This window comes from Cicer arietinum, chromosome 3 (genome assembly GCF_000331145.2).
Source record: "Cicer arietinum cultivar CDC Frontier isolate Library 1 chromosome 3, Cicar.CDCFrontier_v2.0, whole genome shotgun sequence".
Taxonomy (NCBI): domain Eukaryota; kingdom Viridiplantae; phylum Streptophyta; class Magnoliopsida; order Fabales; family Fabaceae; genus Cicer; species Cicer arietinum.
In genome coordinates this window covers 56,843,343-56,856,503 of record NC_021162.2, presented here as the reverse complement: position 1 = coordinate 56,856,503, position 13,161 = coordinate 56,843,343, and the positions used below count along the sequence as shown (strand labels likewise).

The 13,161-nt window shown below is 27.8% G+C and overlaps 1 protein-coding gene across 1 annotated transcript in view; it reads right to left on the bottom strand.

The window, feature by feature from the left end:
• Positions 1-1,835: 1,835 nt before the first annotated feature.
• The window catches only part of LOC101490887 (ABC transporter A family member 8-like), a 27,065-nt gene continuing 15,739 nt past the window's right edge, over positions 1,836-13,161 (bottom strand). Inside the window, exons 2-7 of the mRNA XM_004492399.4 lie at positions 3,798-3,831; positions 3,640-3,715; positions 3,120-3,248; positions 2,907-3,012; positions 2,691-2,779; positions 1,836-2,227 (exon numbers count right to left, since the gene is read on the bottom strand). Of these exons, the coding sequence (XP_004492456.2) occupies positions 2,063-2,227; positions 2,691-2,779; positions 2,907-3,012; positions 3,120-3,248; positions 3,640-3,715; positions 3,798-3,831 (599 nt within the window). The 3' untranslated portion in view covers positions 1,836-2,062. The remainder of the gene's footprint in view (positions 2,228-2,690; positions 2,780-2,906; positions 3,013-3,119; positions 3,249-3,639; positions 3,716-3,797; positions 3,832-13,161) is intronic.

The following is a 13,161-nucleotide window of genomic DNA, read 5'->3' as shown; positions in this document are numbered from 1 at the left end:
TAAGCTAAATAGTACGTTATTAAGTTAACGTTTTAGTTTTTTATTTATTTTTATTTATTTAATTTGTTTTTTTATTTTAATTTTAAGTGGCAATTTAATTTTTTATATTTTAAAATATCAACAATGTTATTCTTCTTTTTTTTTTTTTGCAAAAATTTAAAAAATTCATCAAAAATTTCAAACAAAACCCATAAAATTAATTATCATCCTCAATATAATGCAATTTCATCAAATTCATAACTTAAATCTTTAAATAAACTCATATTTTCATCTCTAACAATATCAAATAAAGAATAAAAATATGAGTTTATTTGAATATTTGAGTTACAAATTTGATAAAAATTTGTATTATATTGAAGAATATAATTAATTTGATGAGTTTTGTTTGAAAAAATTGATATTTTTTTTAAATTTTTATAAAAAAAGGATAACATTGTTGAAATTTTAAAACATAAAAGATCAAATTATCAATTTAGTTAAGATTCAAATTCGTATTCTCTTAAAGGATTCACCTTTAACGGAAACTTTTAATTAATCACTTAAATTAAATTACTCTCTTAAAAGCACAAGAAACATAGACACCTTAAGATCGATAAAAACAAGCCCATAACAAAACAATGAAAAACGAAGAAAAAAAAAAGCCCAAACAATATACAACCAAAGAAAGAAACAAACTAAAAAGTCAATAAATCAAGTTGAACGATCATTAAATTATTATTAAAAATATATATTTCTACTCTGACATAAATGAACTGAGTTAAAAATTATTTTTGACATGAGATAGAAAAACTCAGTCAATATTTGATACATTGGCTATTTGAACTGTCAATATATATCTCAATAGATACCAAAATAAAATCTCACATAAAATAATTTTTGTTTATTTATAAGGAAAATAATTTCAAAAATGTTATATTATCCGGTTTATCTTATTTATGGTAAATTAATTTCAAAATTATTTATTAGAACTTGACTTTGGGGTCATGATTATTAAAGTTTTTATCTTGCTAAAGAAATTAATGTTATTAACAATACAGATGCCTAGAATTTAGAATTAAAAAAAAATGAAATTTTGAATGAATTAAAGTTAATTTATTTTGTAAAATAAAAATAACTTTTATTTGAATTACTCTTGATTATTTTAAAGATATTAAAATGAGTTAAATTTTTGTTGATTTATAAAATAACAATAATTCTATATTAGTGATCCTTATTTAAAGTTTACAATATCTAAAAATTTACACCATATTTTACTACTTATTGTTTTTAAGAAAATAAAAAAGAGTAGGTACGTTGGTTTAGAGGAATTGATGTGAATATTGAATCATGTAACACTACTAGAATTCTGCATTTTTCCTGCGGATTTAAGCAAATATTTTGCAGGAAAGCATGTTACCTACGGATTTCCCGGCGAAACCTTATCCCCACGTAAAACCTTCGTGGATAATTGTTACATGAGGATTTCACTATCCGCAGGTAAATTACCTGCGGCTAAATCCCGTAGGAAACTTAAATAAAACCCATAGCAACGTTTAAGAAAACTTTAGGCATTTTCTTACGACTTTTCGTGCCCAGTACAGTTCCTACAAATATATTTCGCATGAAAATCTGCAGGTATATCCATACGAAATTTTGCGAACTTGTCTGATTTTTTATTTATATAAAAATTTTAACTAAAAATATATGAAAATATTATTATAAATAAATTTTTAAAATATTTAATATTAATCTTTAATTGAAATACTATTGCAATAATCCAAAACAAAATTTATATCATGTTTTATTAAAGCATGATCCAACTATTGTGATAATTCTAAACAAAATTTATATCATGTTCACAAATCAGAACTAAATATTAATTAAAACATGATCCAAAAAAAAAATTTAAGTATAACCAAATACATGATACAACCAATTTAACAAAATAAAAACAAATACTACTCAATACGATCACTACCAATGTCCTCATCCCCGCTATCTTAATCAGTTTCATCGTTGGGTTGTGGTGATGAACTTGGACGAGAAGAAGATCCAGCAAATCCTAAATGTTGCATCAGAAAGGTTAAACTTTTGTTGGTCTCAACCATCTCTTTTTCTGAGTTCCAGAAAGACGGTATATCTTGTTGGCATTTGGAGAGAGTTGTCGAACCATGTTCTCTACATTCTTCTCGCGATCCGGAGATGTTGTCATTGTCAACACATAAGTTCCTCTATATCTGGCTTTTAGCTATGACAAAACAACAGAAGTAGCTATAATAAGTCAAAATATACATGGTTTAAATTGGCACTTTATATTTGTCACTAAATTGAAAAAACGGTACAAGTGTATGCAGCTTGGAGTTTTAAAGTTGCATTCAAACATGCATACATTAACCATATAAATGCTGATAAATGACCTTATTGATACCGTGCAGTTAAGGATTCTTTCATTCACGCAGTCAGTACAGCATAGTTTGATCTTTACCGATTGGCTCAAATTTGAGTGAGCATTTCAAATACTTTTAAAACCATTTTAGTGAACTCAAAATCTGAGTCGTTCAATCAAGATCTGATGATGTTGAGCTGCTGACTGTATAAATGCATGCAATTTGGGGAATCCGGATCAGTAAAATAACAGTTTATGGGCAAACCCATTTAATAGTTTCATTTTGAAATACACTTTGATTAAAGCATATCACTTGAGCAAGTACCTCATTTGGATTTCCGATGCACTGCAAGTTACCATTTACAAATACTCCTAATCGATCGCATAAGGCCTCCACCTCTTCCATAGAATGTGCTGAAAGCATAAAATCAAAGTTAGCATGTTATGGAATCAAATATAACACAGGCTAGCTAATATATCTAAAGCATAAACAACAAGTAGAATATAGTGCGACAAAATCCATGAAAGAGCGAGAGAATACTTGTCAGAATGATTGCACGATCCTGTTTTGCAAGCTTGATAACATTCCATAAACATTTTCTTGAAGCAGGGTCTAATCCAGTACTTGGCTCATCCATATAAACAACCTAAATTTGAATTGGCATTTACATAATAAGAAAACTTGAATCATCTTTTTCTTAAAAAAATATGAAAAAGAAAAAATGATCAGACTGGGTTGAAAAGAATAACAAACTTTGGGGTCCCCAATTAATGAAATTGCAACACTAAGCCTCCTCTTCATCCCACCACTGTATTTTCCAGCTTGTTTATCAGCAACCCCTCCATGGAAAAGGTTTAAACTCTTCAAAGATTCTTCTACTTCCTAGAACAACATAATGAAAGCTAAATAGTTAAAATATCCCTGACAAACAAATGATAATATGGAATGATGTTCTTCTTCTTCTTCATACCGTTGTCTTAAAATATCGCATAAGAATTATGACATACCAACTTTCTATTTTCATTGCTTTCAATAACCTTAAACACTTGAATTTCAATAACATTATCATTGGTATTAGTAAAGAAAGTTTCTTAGTTTATTCGATGCTCAACTTCTGAATTTGGAGAAAAGGCAAAGGAGAATTTAAAATAATTAAGACTACATTATATACCTCAAAAGCAGCTCACTGCCCTCCATTGCAAGCCAACTCTTATTCTGTTTGTGAAACTACCATAAGTTTTCACTCTTCAACTATCTTGCTCATTTATGTTACCAAAGTTATATGCTTTGTCACATTCCCATGCATTTTTCTGTACTCAGGGTAGTTGTCAACATACTTGGCATGTCCTCTGCCAAGAGTCAAATCATGAAATCGGTGAGTTTTAATACGATGTACTATGTTGATTTCTAGTGGTGACATCAAAGACATACCTGATAGGTCCACTAATATGCAACAAAAACAAACCTAATGGAAATTTCTACTAAAATGAATCTTTAGTAAAGCAACAAGGCTTAGCAACAGGTACAAAACATACTCAACCATAAAAAATATTAGACTAGAAGTTAAATGAACTAACAAAAACATACTCAACTACATCTTATTAATGAATGTGAACATTAACTACATCTGGGGTAGCACAACGACAATTAATTAATATGGCTGACTTTCTAAACAGAGTAGCAAAACTTTGAATATCAAAGATGAACATAATCAATTTGTTCTCTTTAAATTTTTCTCCTAAGTTGAAAATTTAAATGCATTGCCAGTTTCTATTTGGATATTTTGCTGCATTGTTCACCTTTAATACATATCCCTTACGTCAATAAAAACAAATAAAGATAGAACTTTTCATCGAGCAGGAGGCTGGGGAACTCTGCTATGACTGGTGCTCACTTTTCATCCATTAATTTTCCATGGTTTTAATATTACTTGATGAAAGCAACACAGAAACAAAAGCTTCTTAGTAGAATCACAAAATAAAAAATTGGAGTCCTTTTCTCCCCTATTTTTTTGTCCTTGTGTCCATAGGAAAATCGTTTATATATTTTCAGAGTCGTGTGTCCTTGTGAATGTTGCATTGGAGGTGTAGAAATACAAGATGAGATAGGATTAAGAATTACAACATTAGAGATAGAGTTGGAGTAAGAACTATAGCAGAAAAGATTTGATGCATCATCCCTAAACCCTAAAAATTAGAACACTCATAAGAAAAGGTATTATATTACTTCACATCATAGACAAATCAAGGAAAGGAATATTTGAGACACATTCTACTAACAAAAGTCTCTCTACTAACTAAAGTATTGTGACTTAATAGTTAAGACTTCAAGAAATAAGCAAAAGTGAAATGCAAAAGAAACACAATACAAAATAGAAAAAAATCACTCTAACCACACTTAGTTTTGGCCACACAAATCAATTAAAAAATGTCATCACAAATTATATCTTAAAAAAAACTGTTAAAATCAAACATGTGATAAGTTAAGTTAAAATTGGAGAAGTCTGGTAACTTCTCCAATTTTAATATCGCGACCCTCTTTCTAGCATAAATTAAAAGATAAGTTAAGTTCATCGGTAATAGCCAGACATAATTTATTCAAGTGTGATCATATACTAAAAATAACGAAAATAAATAGGTCTTACAAATAGAGCATATACAATATTGTGCTATATACTTTGAATATTTTGGCTTTTTCAACAGTTTAGTAATTCCATCTGTCAATTATATTCTTAAGAAATATAACCTAGAAGCCCTAAACATGTTTCAAACAAAACCAACCCCTTTTTGTAAGTAACATGTAGCAATGGAGGCAATGTCAAAACTCTTTGGCTTCTTCAACTTGACAATAAAAATCACATAAAAACACCGTATCCGCAACTAAAGCAATTTGCAAATTGAAAACAATGAATCAGAAGAAAAAACCTTCGCAAGAAAATCAAAACCCTAATTCACACTTTAGTTCACGAAAATCATTATCCTTCACGAGAAATCTAAACGACGCTGAAGGGCGAACTAGAATCGAGGCTCATTCACGAGAAATCTGAGGCGGTGAAGATCGAGAATGTCGCGAAGCTCAAACGCGAGAGTGCCACGAAGTTAAGATGGGACGGCGACAAGTTTGAGGTTTGGTGGCGGCGAGGTTGAATTCATGATTAACTTGAACTATAAAATTAGATTTTTGAATACATGATTAACTTGAACGTATAAGATTAGATTTTTTTTTTTACATATCTTCTATTTTAAAAAATTGAATAATTTTAGAAGGCACAGATAAAATTAAACAACTTCACTTTTTTTTGCTATCAGACATAATAACTTCCTTTTTTTTAGAATTCATACATTTAAAAATTAATATATTTTGTTATTATTAAATTAAATTATTAATAATTAAATAAATATCTATTAGCGAGTTTGATTATATTTTAAATTTATTACTATAAAATTTGTATGTTTCATCAGTTGAAATAATTTTAAAATAGAGTAAAAAATAAAATAATTAATTTAATATAAGTAAAAATATCACAAAATAGACATTGCATTCATCTTATATGAATAAAACAAAATCAAAATATTCATAGTACCAATACACATTTGATAGTACTATAGAATTTCGGGAGAAATCTTATACACAATCAAAATGGAATTTTTCTTATAAATCAAGACGAGTTCGAGAGGGTGCGTAATTTGTTTAAAAATACATTCTATTTTATTTATATAAAATTAAAACTTAATGCTTTTGCTGCAGAATTTGTTGCGGATGTTTAAAATGTTGAACTTTGCTGCGGACATATAATCACATGTAAATTCGCAGCAAAAGAAAAATGTACCTGCCATTTTACCTGCGGAAACCGATATCGCAGAAAAATTCCTAAAATAATTCGGAACCGCAGGAAAATCCTTGGCTATTATCTGGGGATATATTTCCGCAGGAAAAATGCTAAATTCTAGTAGTGTAAGTGTTGAAATATTTGTTTGAAAGAATTGATTTATTCTAATATTATGAATTCATTAGAGTTTTACCTAGTGTTCATGTTTTAGATTTTAAAGACTCTTCAGTTATTTATGTATTAATAAAGAAAAAGATCAATAATGAAATATCTACTAATTGAGGAAAAGAAAGAAAACAGGAGAAGAAGAACATTAAAAAAAAAAACAAAGTTTTGAAAAGAACTATCTCAATGGTAAAACTCTTTTTGAAAAAAGTTATCTAAATTTTGGATTCAATAATTGATGTATTTTATGAGTATAATATTTTTTTGAGTAGAATTGTAGTTGTTATGTTATTATTGTCGAAATGTATAGTTTCATATGAGAATGTGACATGTTGTTTGTACATCTTTTTTTTGTTATATGAATTAACCTAACAAAATGGTATGCATCATATAGATTGGTATGTGTAGAGTGTATCATGCAGATTAGTATGTCAAAATAGACTAAAATTTATTTTACCATTTTTTTTATAAAATTTCATTTTTATTAGGTACCTAATTTTTAAGATTAGAAGATGCCTCTACAATATTTAAAATAATTGGTGTGTTATGTTTTATACCAATTTTGTGCCTTTATAGAAGTTAGGGATGTATCTAGAAGTCTATTGAGTAGTTGGTGTGAGAGGAAATTGTTATTTTGTAGATTTGTCAATTAGTGTAATTCATTCTCATCACCAAGTATGTCTTATATTTTGTGTCGTGCGCATTACTTCAATGTATATAAATATACAATTTTTTGTTTGTAAGTTTTGAAAAATAAGGAAATAAATGGAAACAATTTTGAAAGTGTTAATTAATTGAAAAATTTCATATCTATCTATATATATAGTTTAAATTTTCTTTCAAAATATAAATTGAAAATAATAATTTTTATAGTGATTAGCTATTTGGAAATGTGTTTTTTTATGATTAAAATACGAGTGAAGTTTTAGAAATCTTATAGATTTTAAAAATTCACATGATTTATTTCATTTTTATTTATTTAGAAACGTAATTTATTTTAGTAGTTTATATATATATATATGAATTATTGAAAAGGAAATTAACGGAAAATTCTGAATTTTCATTGATTAAAATTTTTATGATAAATGATTAGTGACACTTTTTAATAATTTAAGTCTAGAAATCATTTTTATAATGTTGTGTAACCTTGAAAGTGGTTTATGAATCAATTTGGTTTGGTAACATATTGTATCTTCTAGTAGATGATTATTTACCTTATCTATTACTTGAAAATTATTTGCTTTAGCTTATTGTAACCTTTAAGTGATGAAGATTAATTCAAAAGAAAATATAATCATGATCAATTTAGAGAAGTGAAAGTTCTATGAGGATAGGTTACATTGTTTGAGTTATGAGATGGACGTAAAGTCTTGTGCTAATTTATGGATTAATTATGTGAATGTATATATGATTATGTAAATATTAAATTGTCTGTGCTTCAAGTGTTCTAATTGTTGGAAATTAGTGTATAGAGTTAGAGTAGTCGATGTCAAAACCTAAAATTTTGAGTGTATCTCGAATTCATTGGAGTCGCCACCAAAATTTATTTTAAAATAAAGAAAATATTTAGAAATCCTTCAAAATAGTAAAAAAAAAAAAAATCTTTGAAACCAAATTTTGAGTTTGGGAGTCATTATGCAAGGTATTAGCACCTACGACGTCCGTTAAAATACGCTTACCTATAATTAATTGTGCAAGATTAATATTAACTTAAGTATATTTATTTCTCATTATAATTAAATATGAATAACAATTATTATTATTTTTTTTAAATATGATTTTGGAATAAATGTATGCTTAAGAAATAAAAGACAAAAAAAAATTATTAATGCGTTTGACAAGAATGCGATCTTGCTCCTACGTATCTCCCGGTGCGATGGAGAAATCAAAACTACGTAGTTATTAATTTAAAACAAAATATGGATGCATTGAGTGTGTTTTAAAGAAAATTTATTGTGATAAAAAATATTTTGAAATGAAAGAGTTTGATTTGAATAAATATTTTAAAATATGAGTTTTAGGACGATCAAGTTGTATAACTTGTGTCTCAAGACTCAAGGAGTAAAGAAGATGTCACATCTAATTTAATCCACTTAAAAAAAATTATATTATCATGGAGTTTCAAAAACACCAAGTAGTAAAAAAAAAGTAACATCTAAATAAATCAAATTGAAAAAGTTAAATTTAGATTTATTTATTTATAAAAATAAATTTTACAATTACCAAGTTGTATAAATTGTGTTATGCTACATGGATTAAAATATGTTATTTTTAGTTAACTTCGAATAATTTTTATTTATTTATTTGTTTACTAGTTTTAATTTATTAATTTAGTTATGAAGATGAGAATTAAAACCGCCACGTTGTCGCAGCTTGTATTCTAATAACTCAAAGATAAAGAAAAGAATATAACACATCTAATTAAATAAATTTATAATTCTTTTTTATATTAATTTATTGACAAAAATAATAAATAAATAAATAAATAAAAAGAGAGTTTTAAAACTATCAAAAAAAGAAAACAAAGGAGTTACCTTCTCTATGGTGTCGGTACTGTGAAATCAAGTTCCGTTATTGTAATGGTGGACGGTTCTGATTGGAAGATGCTACTGATGCACACGACGTCGAAGTCGATGATCTTGATCGAGGATCTCGATTGTTTGTTCACAGATAAGTTTTTTTTTTGTGTTTTCTGTTTGATAATACTTCCTCTGATTTCTTCCTTTTCTGCTTTCTTATTTTTCTGCTTTTTGTTCGATTCCCCCTCCCCCCTTTTTGAAATTTAAAGAAAGTATTTATAGAATTTTTTATCTGTTTAGTTGATTTATTGTCTGTGCCTCTGTTTCCAGTTCCTATTTTGATGTTTCGTTTCCTTTGCTCATCATTTGCGTTTGTTTTTTTCTGCATCTAATGCATTCATGGTTTTAGCATATGCTTGTCTTCATCTGTTCTTTTGTTGAGCTTTTATTTGCAGATGTAATTTGTCCTTTAGTTTTTTTTCTGTTTCAAACCCAGAAATTTGTCTTTTAATTTTTATCATGTGTACAAAGGCTGACTAGTAAAAATTATGCTTTTTTATTTCTCTAATTAGTTACAAAGCAAAGGCTAGTGCCTTAACCATGATATTGCATCAGAAATAAAAAGGCAGTAATAAGGATAGCAACAAAACAGAGCCAAAGCATGCTGGTTTAATTTGATTTGGTTTAAATTTTATTGTAATTTAATTTGGCTTTATTTTTAATTTTTAATTTGATTTGATTTTAGAATTGTAATTAGATTTGACATTGTAAATTTATGAGACATAATGAAATTATTTATTGTAATTATTTTTATTTCCTTTTTAAATATATATTTCCTTTTTTTTATTTATTTTCCTTTTTTATTTGTTTTTAACAAAATTGGGGTACTACAGTCGAGAGCATCTAAAAGTAGAATAGTTTTATATTTCTTCAATCAGATTATTGATTATATATTAATGTTAGTGTCATTCCTTTTGTTGTTATAACTAGTTGTAAAGTACAAATAAATTATTATCAATGTGTAATTAAGTGAGTTTTTAACTTGAAGTAAGGAGTATGAGTTGTGGCGCAGCCTTTGCACTCCTGAACCACATTAAAGATACTTTTAATTATTCATGTATGAATTTGAATGACTGCAGTTATAGTCACCTTGTTGACTACATGAGTAGGAGGGACTAGCTACCTAATGAGTTATCGTCGATAAAAGAGGCAACAATAATCCATTGTTATTATTGTTATAAATACTTGTTAATTTTATTTTTAAAATAGTTAGAAATCATGTTTATCTTTTATATAACTTTGAGTGATTATGAGTCTTATGAGGCATCAATGTTAAATGTTAATAATTGATTACGTGATGTGAATATTAGGTTGGTGGTGTGCACTTAAATTAAAGATTCAATTAAGTATGTTTGATCTTTTAAGTAATTTGCTTAAAATGAATAAGGGCATTGTGTTAGTATCTTATTTATTTTATATTCTCTCATTTCATAAATGAACTTTTGTATGAGTTTATAAATGAACTTTGTTATAAGACATTGAAATGAAGTTAGACTTTGAGTGTGTTTAACTATATATGAAAATATTTATCTTATTTCGCTATAATTATACACACAAGTTTTTTTTAAAAAAAATTTAAGTGATTGTATGTCAGTAAGTTGTATATGCATTTCTATTTGTAATTCTTGAAGGTGTGAAATACTTTAAATGTTTTTCTATATGTCTAACTTTTGTGAAATATGTAAAATAATTGTTGTTATGATTTAAACATTCTTTTAAGAGAGTGAAACTAGTGTAGTTTTGTTTGTGAAGTTTGTTGAACTCGAAACGTATTTGAAATATGTGTTATTTATTCAACTTAATGAAGTAAGTATTGTTGACTTAGTTCACATAGTTTTATCTATAAACGATAATGATTAATCATAATATTTCCTTCATATTTGAGTTGTTGAGTATGATGTGTTTAATTAATTTGTTGTATCATGTTAGTCTATCATGCTAAACTAATTCATTTTGACATGTTGTATTTAATTGAATATTAAATGTCTTAATTATATTTATAGACTAAGTTTGAATCGTGAAGATGGTAAGTAAGATATTAGTTCACTCATCACAAATTCCGAGGACGAAAATTCTTAACAACGGAAGAATTGTAACATCCCAAATTTTATAAGAAACTATTTTATTGATTAAATATTATTTTAGGTAATTAATCTAGTGTTACTTTAGGTAAATAAGTGGACCAATGGGCTTGACCCATGTATGTTAACCCTAATAAAATAAAAAGAGAGTTACTTGTCGCCGCTGTAGGGAGAAGAAACACAACAACGATATCGTTGGCACTAGTGATGGATAACTTTTCTAGAAAATTTTCACAATTTTTGTTTTAATTTTAGTTTGTTGTTTCACTCATTTAGTTAGTCAAATAAACCCAATTTCTCAGATTTTTAACCATCTCAATTTCTCTCTAAAATATTCGACTTCTCCGTTTGTGGAATTCCTTATTTTGCACCGTTCTTCTTCATCGTATGTCCGATTTGAGTGAAATCAACACCAAAATGATCGCTTGATGCCAGGAATAAGAATTGTAATTCGTATTTTACTTTTAATTTTTTTTTATTAGTAACAAGTTTTCACATGAAAACCTTATAAGTACTATTAAGTTTTTGGAATTAAATTAAGAAATTATAGCTAAGTCAAATCTATTGAGATTGCATTGTTTTAATTTGAGGAATAAAGTTGAATTATCACACGTGTATTTAGAGGAATCCGATATCTTGAACTAGTTATAAAAGTTTTTAAAATAGATTTTATTTATCCGATGTAAATTCTTATAAAAATTTAGTATAAATTACTATATATGTTAATTTGGGGGTTTAGGGTGTCACATATATAATCTCTTTGAGTAGAATAAGTAAGAGAGTAAACTGAGTATATCCTTTATTGATCATATAGAGAAGGGTCAGAGAATCAATTTAAAAATAACATTACAAATACCTTTATCATGAGCTAATAAAACGCCACTACAAAAAACCCACATTTAAAAAAAAAAGTTGCTTGATGCCATTTTGCAATAGAAACCACTGATAAACTCGCCATTGTGGTCGTGAAAGATTCTCACACAAGCTAAGGTGACCTCAGTATGTATGTAAGCATCATCAAAGTTGAACTTCATAACCCCTCACAAGGGTTTAATCATACTTTTTTATTAGGGTTAATCAAATTATGATTCACAACGTTATTCTTGATTGAAAAGTTATAAATAAAGTCAATTTGGTTAAAAATGTAGTTCCACAAATTACTCCTCATCATTTTACTTTCTTATACCCAATGGACGTTTCCATATCATTGTGCGTAGGGTTTCATTCAAGCCAAACATAAGTCCCAAGATTAAAGAATTTACTCCAAAATTCAGGTTTAATATCTCTATTCCAGAATAATTGAATATCTTCAAAATCTATCACAGTATGCATAAGTGTCTTAGGTGCAGAGAGACAATGTTGACAGAGGTCTTCAGAGGCTATGCCTCTATGATATTTCTTAGTATTTGTCAAGAATTTCTCATGTGTCATCTTCCAAAGTGTTAACTCTAGCTAGGCATTACAAATTTCAAACCTCTCTACACAATATAATTGAGAGTAAATTGACCATCAGTGGTCAACAACCATGTGGAAAAATCTAAAGAAACATCAGAGGAGGTTTCAAGGATTAGATTTGCTCACATAATGACTTAGGTATAATTTGTTGTAGTTTACTAAAATTCCAATTTGTACCATTGGTGTAGCTCGTTACATAAAATTTAGATTCCCTAGGTGAAATAGATTGAGGTATTGAGATAGCAAGTTTTCCCTAATTTGGTATTCAGTGATCCTTTTAAAATTTTATAAAATGATCTTCACGAATAAGCCACCACATGTTACTTTTGGTACTAGGCCTTATTTTACAAATATTTATCCAAGAATTAGAAGCAATGTTGTGTTGTTGGGTAAGATATGTGTTCATAATACCACAATTACTTTTGGCTTGAGCTGGTTGAACCCAAAGTTTGTCTATATCTACCACCAGTTGCTAAACAAGTTTGGTTATATATGTTTGATCAAGGACTGAGATTCTTGAAGCCAAATCCACTTCTTTACTTTGGCTTTCAAATTGTTTTGCAAGGGTTCAAATGATAGGATTCTATGTTCATTTGTATCACTCTACATGAAGTTGCAACATAATCTTTGAACTTCATCACAAAATAGAACTATGAATTGACATGGTTTGCATCACGTAAGCAGGA